Source organism: Nerophis lumbriciformis, linkage group LG18, assembly GCF_033978685.3.
Source record: "Nerophis lumbriciformis linkage group LG18, RoL_Nlum_v2.1, whole genome shotgun sequence".
Taxonomy (NCBI): domain Eukaryota; kingdom Metazoa; phylum Chordata; class Actinopteri; order Syngnathiformes; family Syngnathidae; genus Nerophis; species Nerophis lumbriciformis.
The window spans coordinates 27602545-27622619 of record NC_084565.2 but is presented as its reverse complement, the minus strand read 5'-3'; the positions used below and the strand labels follow the sequence as shown (position 1 = coordinate 27622619).

General features: G+C 39.1%; 1 protein-coding gene across 2 annotated transcripts in view; it reads left to right on the top strand.

Moving 5' to 3' along the window:
- The first annotated feature begins 1081 nt into the window (after positions 1–1081).
- ell (elongation factor RNA polymerase II) overlaps positions 1082–20075 on the top strand; it is an 83523-nt gene continuing 64529 nt past the window's right edge. Inside the window, exon 1 of one of the 2 annotated variants that reach the window (XM_061977936.2) lies at positions 1082–1422. In XM_061977936.2, the coding sequence (XP_061833920.1) occupies positions 1288–1422 (135 nt within the window). In that variant the 5' untranslated portion in view covers positions 1082–1287. The remainder of the gene's footprint in view (positions 1423–20075) is intronic. The other variant, XM_061977934.1, reaches the window with a different exon arrangement.

Here is a 20075-nt window from a genome sequence, read left to right as displayed (position 1 = left end):
TTTCACTACACTTAGTGTGCGTGTGACTTATCAGTGGAACTTTAACTTAAATCCCCAAGATGACTCTCGAGCGCGGCTGCTGTTCACTGCTCCCCTCACCGCCAAGACAGTGGAACGAGGTGATGGGTCAAATGCAGAGGGTAATTTCACCACACCGAGTGTGTGTGTGACTTATCAGTGGTAATTTAACTTGAACTTAAATCACCAAAATGATTCCCGAGCGCGGCCACCGCTGCTGCTCACTGCTCCCTTCACCTCCCAGGGGGTGGAACAAGGGGATGGGTCAAATGCAGAGGGTAATTTCACTACACCTAGTGTGCATGTGACTTATCAGTGGAACTTTAACTTAAATCACCAAGATGATTCTCGAGCGCAGCCACCGCTGCTGCTCACTGCTCCCCTCACCTCCCAGATGGTGGAACGAGGGGATGGGTCAAATGCAGAGGGTAATTTCACCACACCGAGTGTGTGTGTGACTTATCAGTGGTACTTTAACTTGAACTTAAATCACCAAAATGATTCCGAGCGCGGCCACCGCTGCTGCTCACTGCTCCCCTCACCTCCCAGGGGATGGGTCAAATGCAGAATGTAATTTCACCACACCTAGTGTGCGTGTGACTTATCACTGGTACTTTAACTTTATAACATTGTTGTGCAAATACTCACAAACTAAACCATTATGGTAAAGACAAGTGGGACGGTACATTTAAAAGCTAAACATTTTGTGTGTTCAAAAAAGCATCTTTGGATTGGTTTTGGTGTTTACAGATTGACTCTTCCCACACAGATTTAGAGTGACGTAATAGAATGATCTAATACATCCTTCCTTGCAGTTAAGCCAGCCTCTTCTTTGAACTCACATCAAACTAGTTTTTTCCCCAAAAGCATGACGGTAAAACAAATGCTATAATTAGCAGTATTACAGTGACTAAGATATAGACATACAAAACGCATTTGACAAGAACATTTCCAAAATGGATTGTGCGATATATCGACATTGCCATCTAGTATCACGTGACATTATTACTGTAAGTGTTGCTCATGTAATTGCGCACAACACACACCTTGGCACTTGGCCTCAGAATTTAGGCGTTTCGTTACAAACTCCTCCTTAATTTATTTCGCCATGGGAGTGTCGGGGCGATACGTGACCGGATGACGACTTTAGCGTTTGACGCTTGACGCCAATTTGAACCACAGAAAACGGGAATTGTCCGTCCGCGGCACACAAGTGCGTGTGCGAGGGAGCGCGTGTGCGCGCATGGTGGGGGTGAACGGCGAGCAAAGATGGCGGCGCTGAAAGAGGAGCGGAGCTACGCGCTGTCCTGTGGAAGAGTGAGCAACGGCAGCAACGTCTCCGTCTTCCACGTCAAACTCACTGACAGCTCGCTGAGGGCCTTCGAAGGCTACCGGGGCGGCAAGGTAAGACCGGACGAGACATTCTTCGCGGGTGGGGAAGTGAGCCCTCGCGGTTGTGACAGGCGGCGGTGTGGGGAGTGGGGAGTGGGGGGTACTCCAGGCAACTCACTAACCCCACTTTTGGGTCCCGACAGGCGGCCACGCCAAGCTAGGTCCACCTGATAGTTCCCCAGCAGTCTGGTGGTGTGTGCGAGATAGCTTGTTCTGGCAGCTACACCCAGACCTCCAATGCACCTTTTTTCTCTTTACTACTCAAGTTGTATTTAATTTGCGTGTCGTTTCCCCCTCGAAATGTCAAACTTAGATGTTTTCCAGAAAGTTTTTTAAGCTGTCAAAACAAGCCAGTGAAGCAGCTTTGCTTCAACAGTGCCATTTATCAACCTTATGTATCAGGGGTGTCAAACGTACGGCCCGAGGGCCGGATCAAGCCCGCGAAGAGGTTTTATCCGGCCCCGCGGGATGAATTTGCCAAGTACAAAAATTAACCTGACATTTTTGGAATGAAAGAAACAGCTGTTCTAAATGTGTCCACTGGATGTCGCAATAGCAATTATTTGTATCTTTGTAAATCAGTGGTTCTTAAAGGGAAACATTATCACAATTTCAGAATGGTTAAAACCATTAAAAATCAGTTCCCAGTGGCTTATTATATTTTTCGAAGTTTTTTTCAAAATTTTACCCATCACGCAATATCCCTAAAAAAAGCTTCAAAGTGCCTGATTTTAACCATCGTTATAAACACCCGTCCATTTTCCTGTGACGTCACATAGTGAAGCCAACACAAACAAACATGGCGGAAAGAACAGCAAGCTATAGCGACATTAGCTCGGATTCAAACTCGGATTTCAGCGGCTTAAGCGATTCAACAGATTACGCATGTATTGAAACGGATGGTTGTAGTGTGGAGGCAGGTAGCGAAAACGAAATTGAAGAAGAAACTGAAGCTTTTGAGCCATATCGGTTTGAACCGTATGCAAGCGAAACCGACGAAAACGACACGACAGCCAGCGACACGGGAGAAAGCGAGGACGAATTCGGCGATCGCCTTCTAACCAACGATTGGTATGTGTTTGTTTGGCATTAAAGGAAACTAACAACTATGAACTAGGTTTACAGCATATGAAATACATTTGGCAACAACATGTACTTTGAGAGTGCAGACAGCCCAATTTTCATCAATTAATATATTCTGTAGACATACCCTCATGTCAGCAGGCCAGGGAAGCTAGGGTCGATATTCTTCTCTTGATCATCTTCGGGACGGTGTGAGCCAAGACATCCAGGGGGTTTAGCTCGCTCGTCTGCGGGAACAAACTGCCGCCATTGCTTGCCGTGCTACCGAGGACCTTTGTCCCTGAATTGCTCACACACTCCGGCAGATTCAATGGGGGTCTGGCGGCAGATTTCTTTGACTTTATCGTTGGAAATGCATCTGCTTTGAGTGTCGCAGGATATCCACACATTCTTGCCATCTCTGTCGTAGCATAGCTTTTGTCGGTAAAGTGTGCGGAACAAACGTCCAATTTCTTGCCACTTTCGCATCTTTGGGCCACTGGTGCAACTTGAATCCGTCCCTGTTCGTGTTGTTACACCCTCCGACAACACACCGACGAGGCATGATGTCTCCAAGGTTCCGGAAAACAGTCGAAAAAACGGAAAATAACAGAGCTGATTTGACTCGGTGTTTGAGAAAATGGCGGATTGCTTCCCGATGTGACGTCACAACGTGATGTCATCGCTCCGAGAGCGAATATTAGAAAGGCGTTTAATTCGCCAAAATTCACCCATTTAGAGTTCGGAAATCGGTTAAAAAAATGTATGGTCTTTTTTCTGCAACATCAAGGTATATATTGACGCTTACATAGGTCTGGTGATAATGTTCCCCTTTAACCTTGTTGGAGGTACCGAACCCCACCAATTTCATATGCGCATTCACCGAACCCGAACCGTAATCATAAAATGATGTTATTATATTAAAGAAATACCTAATAGAGATATATTTTACAAACGGAAAGTTACAGGAATGTACACATGATCCCATGTTTACATCTCATTGTGCAACATGTGAATATTTTAGTGGGAAGTAAATGCGATATCTGAAAGGGGTACACATTATTTCCAAAGAAGGACCCACCCACCCAGACATATAATACTAGTACACAGCACATGTTAGCTACTTCTCTTTGTTTATAATGTTTATAATGTCTATTTTCTATTTCCTGCTGGATCTACTCTCTATTTTATGCTGCTGCTGTCACATATACTGTATATACTGTAATATTGTACATGGTCATTGGTATATATTATATATATCTTATAGACATAATATAATATATCTGTATATATATTATTCTGTACACATATGTATATATTCGTATATATGTTAGATTTTTTTATCGCTATATTAGTCTATTTATACCTGCATTGTCCTTTCCATCCTTACACTTTCCATGAGGTACTGTGTTGAACAATTTCCCTTGTGGATCATTAAAGTTTGTCTAAGTCTAAGTCTATGAAAAACAATATGTTATAGTCATTGTAAGTGACTTTGTAAACACTTATATTAGAAAATAATCTGGAAATGACTGCTGTCATTTGATTACAATAATAAAACATTGAACTTGTTATTTAGTCAGGTTTGGGACAGGTGTGCTGCAGGTGTGGCCACAGTGCATGTGCACGTCTGACGTCGCTCACATGTGCTCCACATGAATGCTCAATGAGTTTTTGCGTTTGCTCACACATATGGAAAATTAGAGGGAACATTGTTTGGTGGTATCCATAATACGCCGACAGGGAGAAGTTTTTATTTACACGATGAGTTGGGTGTGTCTTTACCTCCGCCGAACCCCTGAGCCCGACTCACCGAACCCCTAGGGTTCGATCGAACCCAGGTTAAGAACCACTGTTGTAGATGATGCTATATACAGTCACGATCAAAAGTTTACATACACTTGTGAAGAACGCATACTTGCCAACTAAGGCTGAAACGACGCGTCGACGTAGTCGACGTCATCGGTTACGTAAATACGTCGACGCCGTTTTTGTGCGTCGGCGCGTCGCATATTTACGTCACACTACTGTCATGGCGGAGCGCAAAGCAGACGATGCGAGCGAGGGGAAAAAAGCACGCCAAAAGTGTCGGAGTATTTCAATAAACGGCCTAATAATGTTGTTGTATGCACACTGTGTCGAGCGGAAATGGCCTATCATAGCAGCACAACGGCTATGAACGAACATTTGAAAAGAAAACCCCCGACAGCGTTCTTGCCATCACCATCAACAAGTCAATCGTCCGCGTGCGTATACGTTGTCATTATTACACAAAAACATGAATGTGTCATTTGTATCTGCGTTGTAAATTCATAAACTAAAGCACCGTTTGCTCTGAGAGGCGCGTTTGGCGTGCCTGTTCAGTGTTTACAAAGACGCGCTCCTCTTTAACGCTGTGGAGAGGCGGCGAGCGAGCGGCGAGGCGGGGCGCGCCGGGAGCGACGCCGCAAGAGACAGGGGACGACGAGCGAGCGAGGAAGAGGAGCTGAAAAGCGAGGAAAGAAAGAGAAAAGAGTTGGAAGAGAAAAGACTTTGTGTAAAATTAAAAGATTGTAAACCTGGCAAAGCCGTCTGGCGTTCAGTCTGTCGGTCCTGAAAGAACCCCACGGCACAAGACGTGTCACAAACGCTAACGTTAATTAGTTGTGCAAATACCTTTTACAACATTAACAGTTACATATACTATGTACAAACCAACAATTAACTTTCACTTTAATCATACTATCATTGTTGTGTTATTAAGCAAAATAAGCAATACTTTTACTTTTGCTGAAATGTTTACACTGTACACTTTTTTGTATTGGATGTTTAGCTTTATTTTTGCACATTTTAGCAAATAAGCAATACTTTTACTTTTGTTGAAATGTTTACACTTGTTACAGAATATTTCCGTTTTGCACTTTTTTGTATTGGATGTTTATCTTTATTTTTGCACATTTTAAAGCAAAATAAGCAATACTTTTACTTTTTAAATGCTTATACTATTCCAGAATATTAAGATTTGCACTGGATGTTTACTTTTATATTTGCACATTAAAAAGCAAATAAGCTACTTTTAATTTTGTTAAATGTTAAAAGTTTTAAATGTTTACATTGTTACAGAATATTTTGTCATGTTGTTGTCAATGTTGACTGAGTGGCCATACTTTTTTTTTTGGTAAATAAAAGCCATGCCTTTTGAAAAAACTGGCCTACATTTATTTTTTCCTCTTCATTTTAAATAAAAAAAATAATCGGTAAAAGGAAAAATAATCTATAGATTAATCGAAAAAAATAATCTATAGATTAACCGATTAATCGAAAAAATTATCTATAGATTAATCGATAGAAAAATAATCGTTAGCTGCAGCCCTATTGCCAACCCTCCCGATTTTCCCGGGAAACTCCCGAATTTCAGTGTCCCTCCTGAAAATCTCCCAAGGCAACCATTCTCCCGATTTCCATCCGGACAACAATATTGGGGGCGTGCCTTAAAGGCACTGCCTTTAGCGTCCTCTCTCACCTGAAAAGGAGACTATTATATATGTCTCCGTTATCCATAGGTTTATCTATAACCCATAAAGTAGGCAGGCACGGAGCTATTTCTCAGCTTGTGTTTATTCCAGCCGGCACGTTAATACACTGACACACAACATCCGGATTCCCATCATGCATTGCTTCAAAACTATGGCAAGTAGTAATGTCCAAAAACATAACAGAGACGAAGCAGAAGAACGAAGAAGAGACATGGCGACGACGAGTAAGAAGAAGTACGCTTGCAAGTTCCAAAATGCTTTCGGAAAAAATAATTTCAGTTCATCCAGGACAGCTCGAAGGGGAAGGGGTATGCTGCCTGCAAATTTTGTAGATCAGACTTCTCCATTGAACACGGTGGCTGAACGGATATACTCATTCATGAACGGATTTTATATATATTATATTATATTTATATATATATATATATATATATATATATAATACTTGAAAATATATATACCCCCGTTACCCCCCACCCCGAAATCGGAGGTCTCAAGGTTGGCAAGTATGGAAGAACATAATGTCATGGCTGTCTTGAGTTTCCGATCATTTCTACAACTCTTATGTTTTTGTGATAGAGTGATTGGAGCACATACTTGTTGGTCACAAAAAACATTCATGAAGTTTGGTTCTTTTATGAATTTATTATGGGTCTACTGAAACTGTGACCAAATCTGCTGGGTCAAAAGTATACACACAGCAATGTTAATATTTGGTTACATGTCCCTCACAATACGAAGGTCCTGAGTAGTCCTGAGTTCAATCCCGGGCTCGGGATCTTTCTGTGTGAAGTTTGCATGTTCTCCCCATGACTGTGTGGGTTCCCTCCGGGTTCTCCGGCTTCCTCCCACCGCCAAAAACATGCACCTGGGGATAGGTTGATTGGCAACACTAAATTGGCCCTAGTGTGTGAATGTGAGTGTGAATGTTGTCTGTCTATCTGTGTTGGCCCTGTGATGAGGTGGCGACTTGTCCAGGGTGTACACCGCCTTCCGCCCGAATGCAGCTGAGATAGGCCCCAGCACCCCCCGCGACCCCAAAAAGGGACAAGCAGTAGAAAATGGATGGGATGGATGTCCCTTGGCAAGTTTCACTGCAATAAGGCGCTTTTGGTAGCCATCCACAAGCTTCTGGCAAGCTTCTGGTTGAATTTTTGACCACTCCTCTTGACAAAATTGATGCAGTTAAGCTAAATTTGTTTTTGTTTTTGACATGGACTTGTTTCTTCAGCATTGTCCACACATTTAAGTCAGGACTTTGGGGAGGCCATTCTAAAAAATGATTTAGCCATTCCTTTACCACTTTTGACGTGTGTTTGGGGTCATTGTCCTGTTGGAACACCCAACTACGTCTTAAGAACCAACCTCCGGGCTGATGATTTTAGGATGTCCTGAAGAATTTGGAGGTAAACCTCCTTTTTCATTGTCCCATTTAAAGCACCAGTTCCATTGGCAGCAAAACAGGCCCAGAGCATAATACTACCACCACCATGCTTGACGGTGGGAATGGTGTTCCTGGGATTAAAGGCCTCTTCTTTTGTCTTTCAAACGTATTGCTGGGTATTGTGGCCATACAGCTCAATTTTTGCTTCATCTGACATCACATGGACATTTTTGTCAAGAGGAGTGGGCAACAATTCAACCAGAAGCTTGTGGATGGCTACCAAAAGCGCCTTATTGCAGTGAAACTTGCCAAGGGACATGTAACCAAATATTAACATTGCTGTATGTATACTTTTGACCCAGCAGATTTGGTCACATTTTCAGTAGACTAAAATTAAATTAAATTAAATTCATAAAAGAACCAAACTTCATGAATGTTTTTTGTGACCAACAAGGATGTGCTCCAATCACTCTATCACAAAAGCATAATAGTTGTAGAAAGTATTGGAAACTCAAGACAGCCATGACATTATGTTCTTTACAAGTGTATGTAAACTTTTGATCACGAATGTATGCACAAAATAAACCACATGATGTTAGTACATCAGTCGAGGAAAATAATCAAACTGCATAAATAGCATACTGTAATTTGATTTTGATATATATTTTTAATCTTGATAGATTGAAAATTAACACCAATGAGTTGACTGATGAAATTATTTCATAATTTATTCAGAAAATATAAATAACAACAAATAAAGATAGAATACTGTTAACCGCAACATGTAAGTGTAAAAAAAACAAAAACAACAACATTATGATTTGTACAATTTCAGAATGTGCTTGCTCTACTTTTAAACAAAGAAAACAATCTGAAGTTCTCTTTATTTTTAAGTTATCGTGCCGGCGATTTTACCAGTCCGGCCAATTTGGGAGTAGATTTTTCTCCATGTGGCCCACCATCTAAAATGAGTTTGACACCCGTTCTGTATTAACTGTAAATAAAATATGGACAAATTATATCCCTTGTTTAGAGTCAACAGGATGCATTCCCATGCTACTGTTGAAGTGAGGATTGCCGTCTAATATTTCAGCCTCTATAAATATTTGAAAGGGAAAACCTGGCTGGTTAGGAGAAGGAGGCCTTATCTCCAATGCAGTGTTTGTGTACAGTCCCCCACTGTCCAACTACTGGAGAAGACCCAAAAAACTACAAATTGCCATAAGTAATTAACTTAGTATGGCACATTGTACACTATTGCCTTTTTTGGGGGGATATTTGGTATATATTTTGGTAGCACTGTAAACATGTATCAGGATTTCACAGCATTTAACTGTATTTTTTCACAGTGAAAATACGGTGATCCAATTTACTGTAACATTAATAGAAATTATTGTAAAATGTATATTTCACAGTAAAATACTGTGGAACCTCCAGTTTTACGAATTTAATTGGTTCCCAAACATGGTTTGTAAATCGAGGCGTTTGCAAAGTGAAGCAGAGATGTTCCCATAAGAATCAATGTAAACATGAACAATTGGTGCTAGCCTCGACAAAAATCCCAATTTCAATAATAATAAAAAAAGCTCACTTTGAAGACACTATACTATATATATATATATATATATATATATATATATATATATATATAGCTTCAAGAAGTAGACACCTTAAATGGTTTTCACTTCACAAGTGTGCTTAAAGCTCATCGAGAGAATGCCAAGAGTGTTCAAAGCAGTAATCAGAGCAAACGGTGGCTATTTTGAAGAAAGTGGAATATAAAACATGTTTTCAGTTATATCACCTTATTTTGTTAAGTGCGTAACTCCACATGTGTTCATTCATAGTTTTGATGCCTTCAGTGACAATCTACAATAGTCATAAAAATAAAGAAAACGCTTTCAATTAGAAGGTGTGTCCAAAAGTAAACAAGACACACGCTATTTTCTGGAGCATAGGCAGCACATTTGCAATGTGGACGTAACTTTAATATATACCAGATATACCCGCGGACAGCCATCTACAAAATGTGCAAATATTAAGAGAACAGTGGGGCAGCAGCGCCAAGCAAGTGTGACGTCATGCTTGCTCAGCTCGCTTTTCGTCGTGGACATTAAGCAACTGAAGTAGAGTCACTAAACACGAGTACATTCTATAATGACACCAGAAAAAGATGCAAGATTTGTTGCTCGTCGTTTTTAGTAAAGAAAAAGTCACTAAAAGTCTCTAGACTTGAAAAATTCAGCAGCAACAATTGAAAAGAGAGCAAAACGATATATTCTGAAACATGTTTGTTGATACTAATTAGTAATAACACAGATTTGTTTTTAAATGGATGAACCGTACATTCCAGGCTATAAGCAGCTACTTTTTTCCGACACTTTGAACCCTGCGGCTTATAAGACGAAGCGGCTAATTGATGGATTTTTCTTCACTGGGGGCAATAATAAAAAGAGTTACACAAAAAACAAGCCAAAACACTGATAGTGTTTAATTGTGCTATGGCGCCATCTTTTGGACAAGTTTGCTCTCTGCAGGGGCTGCAGTGTCCTTCAATTTACATGTAGTGCTTTCAACCGGAAGTGCTGTGTTGTTCAGTCTTCTAGCCGTATGTAGTGTACCAACTCGTATGGATTCTTCATTAATCATTCCAGGCAACGCTTGTAAGTAGGGATGTCCGATAATGGCTTTTTTTATTCCGATATTGTCCAACTCTTTAATTACCGATACCGACATCAACCGATATATACAGTCGTGGAATTAACACATTATTATGCCTAATTTGGACAACCAGGTATGGTGAAGATAAGGTACTTTTAAAAAAAATTAATAAAATAAGATAAATAAATTTAAAACATTTTCTTCAATAAAAAAGAAAGTAAAACAATATAAAAACAGTTGCATCAAAACTAGTAATTAATCAAAACTAGTAATTAATGAAAATTATTAAAATTAACTGTTAAAGGTTAGTACTATTAGTGGACCAGCAGCATGCACAATCATGTGTGCTTACGGACTGTATCCCTTGCAGACTGTATTGATATATATTGACATATAATGTAGGAACCAGAATATTAATAACAGAAAGAAACAACCCTTTTGTGTGAATGAGTGTAAATGGGGGAGGGAGGTTTTTTGGGTTGGTGCACTAATTGTAAGTGTATCTTGTGTTTTTTATGTTGATTTAATAAAAAAAAAAAAATAAAAAGATACCGATAATTTCTGATATTACATTTTAACGCATTTATTGGCCGATAATATTGGCAGGCCGATATTATCGGACATCTCTACTTTTAAGTTTTACAGTATAACTAAAACTATTTATACTTACTAAACCGTCTCATGTGTGATGTCTGTAGGAGTGTTTTAATGCATTTTTGTACATGCTATCAAAATGTAATGACGCTAGCATCATTAGCATTAGCTAATATGCTAACTCTTTTACGAGGGTCTGTGTTAATATTGTTAACTTAAGACTGCATTCTATTTGTATTGTTTCAGTTTCACAAATTCCTCAGTAAATTCACCCAAATGTCACTGTGGCGTTGTTAAGTCTGTTTAGCTGATTGGAGAACTAGCTTCCGCAGCTCGTGGGTCCATGACGATGACTTCTGTTTTGTTTGATCAGCCGTTTTACAGCTATGTTAAAAACACAGTTTGGAAACAATTAGGCATGTATATAAACATTTACAAAATCTGTCTGTGTAAATAACTCATTTGGCAACGTATATATCTGCGACTAATATACCTATGCGCTCTATAGTCTGGAACATATGGTATACATTTTTGTAGCCTTTTAAAGAAAATCATATCCTCGCAAATTATATGACATCATGGTGACCACGCCCCCAACATCACAAGTGTCTTGGCAATCTAGGGGAAACCCTGATCTATATCTGTCTATGTGTCTAATATATTAGGGGTAATTGATCAAACAAGTCTTTATTATCAAAACAACACAACAACAACAACAACGTCACGATAAACTTTCAATGTGCGCACACACACAAAAGTCCCTTTGGTGCTCTCGAAAACATTCACAACCATGATGCTATAATTAAGAAATGGATGGGATGGATAGATTAGACGAAGGCAGAAATACGAGGCAGAAAGGAGCAGTATGTTACTGCTCCGAAAGAAAGTCCTCTTCCTCCGGTGTTCCCTCTGCTCTCTAAATTTAAGTCTTCAGCCATTCCCTCCTTCCTTCCAGGTTGTTTTGTTGTCTTTCTTCTTTTTATTTTGGACCCATATTGAATAAGCAAAATAGACACAATGTGGTGAATGGCGAGAAAAGAAACACACGCTGAAGCACTGAGAAGTGGCAACCGAGTAATTGACTGCATTAACAGTCGCCTTTGGCTCTCATGAAGTCTGCATTAGTTGTTGTTGTTGAAAGGAAACGTGAGCGTTGTGATGCGTCTGTGAAATTATTATGCCACCGTAGGCTGAAAATGAGCAAAATACGTAAATATTCTGTAGACTATATTGCCAAAAGTATTTGACCACCCATCCAAATGATCAGAATCAGGTGTCCGAATCACTTGGCCAGGCAACAGGTGTATAAAATCAAGCACTTAGGCATGGAGACTGTTTCTACAAACATTTGTGAAAGAATGGGCCACTCTCAGGAGCTCAGTGATTTCCAAGCGCATAGGATGCCACCTGTGCAACAAATCCAGTCGTGAAATTTCCTCGCTCCTAAATATTCCAAAGTCAACTGTCGGCTTTATTACAAGAAAATGGAAGCGTTTGGGAACAACAGCAACTAAGTGGTAGGCCACGTAAACTGACAGAGGGGTCAGCGGATGCTGAAGCGCATAGTGCAAAGAGGTCGCCGACTTTCTGCACTGTCAGTTGCTACAGAGCTGCAAACTACATGTGACCTTCTAATTATCACACGTACAGTACGCAGAGAGCTTCATGGAATGGGTTTCCATGGCCGAGCGGCTGCATCTAAGCCATACATCACCAAGTCCAATGCAAAGCGTGGGATGCAGTGGTATAAAGCACGACACCACTGGACTGTAGAGCAGTGGAGACACGTTCTCTGGAGTGATGAATTACACTTTTCCACCTGGCAATCTGATGGACGAGTCTGGGTTTGGAGGTTGCCAAGAGAACGCTGCATTTCGGACTGCATTGTGCCGAGTGTGAAATTTGGTAGAGGAGGAATTATGGTGTGGGGTTATTTTTCAGGATTTGGGCTTGGCCCCTTAGTTCCAGTGAAAGGAACTTTGAATGCTTCAGGATACCAAACATTTTGGACAATTCCATGCTCCCAACCTTGTGGGAACAGTTTGGAGCGGGCCCCTTCCTCTTCCAACATGACTGTGCACCAGTGCACAAAGCAAGGTCCATAAAGACATGAATGACAGAGTCTGGTGTGGATGAACTTGACTGGCCTGCACAGAGTCCTGACCTGAACCCGATAGAACACCTTTGGGACGAATTAGAACGGAGACTGAGAGCCAGGCCTTCTCGACCAACATCAGTGTGTGACCTCACTAATGCACTTTTGGAAGAATGCTCGAAAATTCCTATAAAAACACTCCGCAACCTTGTGGACAGCCTTCCCAGAAGAGTTGATGCTGTAATAGCTGCAAAAGGTGGACCCACATCATATTGAACCCTATGGGTTAGGACTGGGATGGCATTCCAAGTTCATATGTGAGTCAAGGCAGATGGCCAAATACTTTTGGCAATATAGTGTATTATGAATGTGCTTGTTACTGCATTACATATTCAGTATATTGACAGCATGTACTATATAAAATGTTGATGGAGGTTTTTTTTAAAAGCGCTTTATAGGCGGAATGGAGCGACTTACTTAATTTTGCCAGCGTTTAGTTTTTGCATAAAAAAAGAAAAACATACGTGTTCTTGTATTACAAAAGGATTGTGAGTGATAGGCACAATTCCCCCAAAAGTGCAGTTCCCCTTTAACAAGTTACATCACGTAGTTACATTTGCACAAATCCACATGTCCAAAAAGGAGTATGAGGAAGGGAAGATTATAGTTAATCCTACCCCTTCTCCACGTCTATTACTGATCATTAATTTACACCATAATGTTTACATGTTCGCTTCCTTGCTGAAAGAAAGAAAGAAAGAAATTTGTGCTGTCAAACGATATTATTTAATTAGATTAATCACTTTTTTGCATTCAGATTAATCACAATTAATCACAGTAGATTACTTTGACAGCCTTACAGAAATATAACATTTCAAGTAATTAACCATTTCAATGATTATATTAGTACATAGTTTCATACTTTGTACTTTACTTTCTTCTAATACAAATGTGTGTGCCACTTAGAAATTTACACATTTTATAGTTATCAACATTTAGATGTTTATTTGTGAATTTAGTCATTAATAGAGCACGTTAGTTTAGTTGACTATTGTTCATGATTTTTATATGACTATTTTGTTGAAACAAAAGGTTAAAAATATGTTACATTGCAGTATTTTCCATATTTTGCATAAACAGTGTATTTGTGAAATGTATCCAGTATCCATTAATTAGTTGGAAACAAAACTCAAAAAGTACAGGCACAATTTGATTAAACTTTCAGGAATTGTGCGAAATGGAATAAGGAACAACTGATTAGATTTTGGCCGTGATCCTGATGATAAGAGGAGCTGAACTCCTCTGTGTGTGTGCTAGCGGCCCAAGCTCCCGCCTCCACCCACAGAGACAAAGAGAGTGAACGACTGACAGGAGGGTTTACTCGATAGATATAATTGGTCTGTTCGTTAACAACATAACTCAAAAAGTTTTGGGCGGATTTTTATAAAACTTTCAGGAAAAGTCTTGAATCAAAATAAGGAAAATGTAATAATGTACCTTAGAGAGCGGAATTATACGGTGTCTCCTTCAAACTGTTTTTCCATAATGCTTACCATCAGCAGCTTTGCCATATTTTCATGGATAAATGCTTGTGGACTGTATGGTGCAGTATTGCAGCACTGCTGTGCTTGCACTGCTTTGCCAAGTTGGCTACACACACCTTGGTTTCTCAGTGATTTATTTTTTAGTTCAATTAATATCATCCACATCAGACTGTATAATGCATATGTTCCTTCTTGACTGCACTTAAATGTAGAATATATGTAGTATATGTAGAATATATTTATATTATTTATATATTATATATATATTATATATATATTATATTATTTATTATTATTCTTGTGTACTGTGAGCGAACTGTGGTGCAGAATTTCCCCCAGGGATCAATAAAGTACTTTCTATTCTATTTTATTCTATTCTATTCTCAGCCCGGTCCTTCACATGTTTTAGCAGGATTCTCTGGCATTTGCTACACAAGCTAGGTATCTAAAGCTTGCTCTTAACCCACATTTTTCCTCGCAACTTAAAGGGGAACATTATCACCAGACCTATGTAAGCGTCAATATGTACCTTGATGTTGCAGAAAAAAGACCATATATTTTTTTAACCGATTTCCGAACTCTTTTTTTTTTTTTTTTTTTTTTTTTTTTTTTTTTGTGTCCTGTCCAGCTTCTCTGGCAAATCATATAGTTGATGTAGATGCCCATGTCGGCTGTTCATATTTACTTTACAAAAGAGAAGTGTAGGATACTTCTCTTGTTGCCTTATTTGTATTTGACTTTATTAAATGTATTTATATTATCATTTAGTGCAGCCAGGCCGGAGCAGGAGGGGATAGAAAGAGAAAAAAAGAAGACAGAGGGGGAAATTGTGGGGACAAGAGGGGGATTAGACAGAGAGACAAAAACAACAGCAAACAACAATAGAGCAACATCAGCAAATACGACATGTACAAATATGATGGTAAAAGTAATAGCAAATAAGCAGTTAGCGAAAAATAAAAAATAATACAGAAATGACAATGAGCATTATTACACTACAAATGGATCAATACAAATACCAATAGAAATAGCGCTATTGATAATGAACAATACCAATAATTTACCTTTATTATCAACAATACAGTTGTTTAAATGCAACAATACATATACGTAATGATAACTTGAGATACGAAAGAATGCAGAAAAATGGAGGGGGAGAAAGAGAAGCAACCTACATTAACCTTGTAGATTGTTATAGTCACAATAGGTTAAGCTTTGTCAGTGTGCCATGTGTTACACCCAGTTTACCCTAGGGCAACAACGTTAATATATGTTTGATGAAACGTGATTATGTGCATGAGTGTAAGTATGCATATGTACTTGTATATGTACAGAATGTGTATATGTGTTTTTACAATGAATGTATATGTACAGAATGTGTATATGTGTTTGTACAGTGAATGTATATGTACAGTATGTGTATGTGTATGTTTGTATATTGAATGTGCGTGTGGATGTACGAACATTAGGTAGGTAAATATGTACTGTATTTGTGTATGTATGTGGGAGCGTAGGTACCTATGTACGTATGTGAGCATATGTGAATTTGCATGTACAATACATTCGACTCCCAGAGTGCGTGGGAGCCAGAGCACGGCCCGAACTCTAAATGGGTGAATTTTGGCGAATTAAACGCCTTTCTATTATTCGCTCTCGGAGCAAGACGTCACATCGGGAAGCAATCCGCCATTTTCTCAAACACATTACAAACACCGAGTCAAATCAGCTCTGTTATTTTCCGTTTTTCCGACTGTTTTCCGTACCTTGGAGACATCATGCCTCGTCGGTGTGTTGTCGGAGGGTGTAACAACACGAACAGGGACGGATTCAAGTTGCACCAGTGGCCCAAAGATGCGAAAGTGGCAAGAAATTGGACGTTTGTTCCGCACACTTTACCGACGAAAGCTATGCTACGACAGAGATGGCAAGAATGTGTGGATATCCTGCGACACTCAAAGCAGATGCATTTCCAACGATAAAGTCAAAGAAATCTGCCGCCAGACCCCCAGGAAAAGAGAGCGAATGAGGGTATGTCTACAGAATATATTAATTGATGAAAACTGGGCTGTCTGCACTCTCAAAGTGCATGTTGTTGCCAAATGTATTTCATATGCTGTAAACCTAGTTCATAGTTGTTAGTTTCCTTTAATGCCAAACAAACACATACCAATCGTTGGTTAGAAGGCGATCGCCGAATTCGTCCTCGCTTTCTCCCGTGTCGCTGGCTGTCGTGTCGTTTTCGTCGGTTTCGCTTGCATACGGTTCAAACCGATATGGCTCAATAGCTTCAGTTTCTTCTTCAATTTCGTTTTCGCTACCTGCCTCCACACTACAACCATCCGTTTCAATACATGCGTAATCTGTTGAATCGCTTAAGCCGCTGAAATCCGAGTCTGAATCCGAGCTAATGTCGCTATACCTTGCTGTTCTATGCGCCATGTTTGTTTGTATTGGCATCACTGTGTGACGTCACAGGAAAATGGACGGGTGTTTATAACGATGGTTAAAATCAGGCACTTTGAAGCTTTTTTTTAGGGATATTGCGTGATGGGTAAAATTTTGAAAAAAACTTCGGAAAATATAATAAGCCACTGGGAACTGATTTTTAATGGTTTTAACCCTTCTGAAATTGTGATAATGTTCCCCTTTAAAGTAAAAAATTTAGCCGAAAGACTCGTCTCTCAAAAGATTCATAAAATGGAGGCACATGTAACTTTCTTGAATTCCTTCACCTTATTTTTCAAAGTGCTGGCACTTGCAACTTTCTTTGCCCCCTTGGTGGTTTATTTTGCAGTTGTACTGTACTAGACACATTTCAGTCCGTTGATTGGTCAAGAGATGGTAGTCACGAGGGCTGCACGATTTATCGACATCAATGTTTAAATTAGTGCGATAAATAAGTGCAAGAAGCCATGTTTTTTTTTCTTCTCTCCGCCGTCACCGGCATTTGAGTGGCAGACATGTTCACTAATCAGAATTGTTGAGCCCCGCGTTTGTTCATCTCTCGCTTTAAACAAGGGTGAAAGACGTCTCACTCAAAGCACCTGAACGCGTTTATTTAACAGTAGAATTAACTGAACGCAGTGAGCCCTCTCTTCAGTCATCCACAATCTTTGTTTCAGTGGAGGGGGGAGCTCGACTGCTTGCTAACACAGACAGGAAGCACAGACAGCATCCTTACTCGCAACTCGCCAGTAAGTAGTGCCGCAAAGTAACCACAATTAGGAGGAACAACATAATACAAAGCTAAATGTCCCGTTGTGGTAATATTTCAGCTTCATATTGGATGGGGAATACGGACGAATGAGCGAGAATGCTGTGATCACGTGATGGCAATAAACAAAAAGACAACTTTAAGATGTTAAATATTTAAATTAAATTTTGGCCTACAGAAATGAGTCCATGTTATGTTTTTTTACGTTTGTTTTTGTTTATTTACCTTCCACAATGATAAACGAGTACAATGATAAACAATTCTACAGTAATGAGAAATACAAGATGATATCCTTTTAAATGGTTACTTGCATATAGTATATATTATGAATACATTACATTATAAACACTGTATAGTTTTTATCATTATTTCTTCAGTTAAAGAGCATGATGTTGACAAGAGCTCTGCGTCTGTCTGCATAAAGCCAAATATTTTTTTAAGTAAATTAATTCATATTGTTCTTGTGTGTAGCACCTTGAGGCAATAATATGTTGATTGACAGTCTAAAAGTAACATGTCTTCCTTCACTCGTTATTTTCGCAATTTTATGCATTTTTATGTATTATATATACAAATTGCAAATCGTGCAGCCCTACTAGTCACTTGTGTGCGAGAATAGGAGAGGAATAGGAAGAACTCAACATTTCAATTTCAAATGTGGAATGAATGCACTGTTTTGAATAAATACACGATTCCCTATCAGTCTACTGCAAAGGCAAATGCTGCAAAAAATTTGACTTGTATTTTGACTAAAATAATGGAAAAAGGCATCGTTGTTGTTGCAGTTCACAGCCCAAATCAATTTTCTTATGCATAGTTTTGACCAAATTAGATTTTTTTTTAAATCTAAAAACTGATTAGCACATTTGTAAATAAGAGTGTACCTCATTGTATGTCTTTGTTTGCTATAATATGGAACATACTGTACATGCATTATTACACCAATCGTTACCAATAAATGTAGTCTTTGTGGTGGTATTAATACATGTATTGTATTAACATTGAAACAGTTCCAGTGTGTGGTAACTAAAAGCTTCATATATCTCTGAACACAAAGTGGACTCTGTGACCCTTAAATAGATTTGTGTATTGGTGATTATGCCAAATGTGCAACAGTCATCAGGCAGAGGTTGGATGCTTCCTGTTTGAGACGTGACTGTCAGCTGGTGCTCTCTTGTTCCGTCTCGTGGACAGATTGAACGAGAGCGACACGAAGCATCGGCCGAGGAGCTTGTCTCCGTCTTCTAACCAGCTGTGACGTAAGCGAAAACTTGACGAGTGAGATCAAGCTCAAGGAGAGTTCTGATCAAGCTTTAATTTGCTTAAAATGTTTACAAGGTGTGTTGCTGCCCACGGACAGTTCAGTTCATAGCTTGGCTGTTTTATCACACTGCTGTGAGCTGAGTCATTCATTTGTTTAAACTCACACAGGCCCAACTTTTGTCTTGTGGTAAGATATCAAATTGCTGACATGCATGTTCTTTAAAACTGACATAATTATGGTCGTCTTAAAAAAACAAAAAACATATGTGCATTCAGGAGAAGCCCAGACTTCCCTTTCCCCAGCGACTTGTCCAATTTTTCCCTGGGGGATCCTGAGGCGGACACAGTCTCCCCAACGTGTCCTGGTTCTTCCCCGTCTGGTCAAACAATAATTTCTTATATGATCTTATGCACATGTTTGACTCCACAACTTGATTTTAACTTCTTTTCAAATGCTATTATAGTAAATTGTAACAAATGCGAATAAATGACTTAGGATATATTATTTAATTTAATACAAAATATATTACCAGTAGTGAAATGTGACTAAAGACTTCAACGCTGTAAACATGACATTCAGTGCAAAATACAATAAAAGGTTAGGATAGGACTTTTATCCATCCCACAATGTAGACTTTCCAAGGTTGCAATGCAGGTTTACTTACAAAAGTTAGTAGTAGAAACTACAGGAAACAAGTCTTTTATTGCACACATAAGTAGTACACTTTTTGTAAAAAAAAAAAAGTTTTTTTTATCCCGTACTGTCAGTTAGGATTGTTAAATTGCAAGCCATAATTTACATAAAGGAATAACATTACAAGAGTATCCTGCTTTAGCTGAGCAGAAGTGTAAAAATGAACTTACCTTTGTATTTAAAAGTAGTGGGCGAGACTAGAAATATGATCATCAATGCATACCAAGTAGTAGGGATAGGAATTGACAAGTTTTTCTGGTTCTAAATTCCACTTTCAGTTGTGTTCTTTATTGGTTCTCTTATCGTTTCTTATTTGGGGGTGGGGGGAAGAAACGTTGTTACTTTACAGGTTATATGACCTTACAAAGCCTACAGTGAAGTCTTAAGAGGCATACATAGCATAGAAAAAAACCTTTTTGAAAAATAAATATAAGAAAAATCTCCTGTTTCAAGCAAATATTATGAAGAATAACTGACAGTGGATGTCTTCAAAGTAACAATGTAAACATCCAGTGTAACAAGTGTAAAACAATGTAAAGTTTAGTGTCTTTTAACTTTTACATTATGGGAAGTAGTGTCCTCTACAGTGGTAATATTTTATATCAGTCTGGAAAATGTTGTTTCTCAGAAAATTTAACT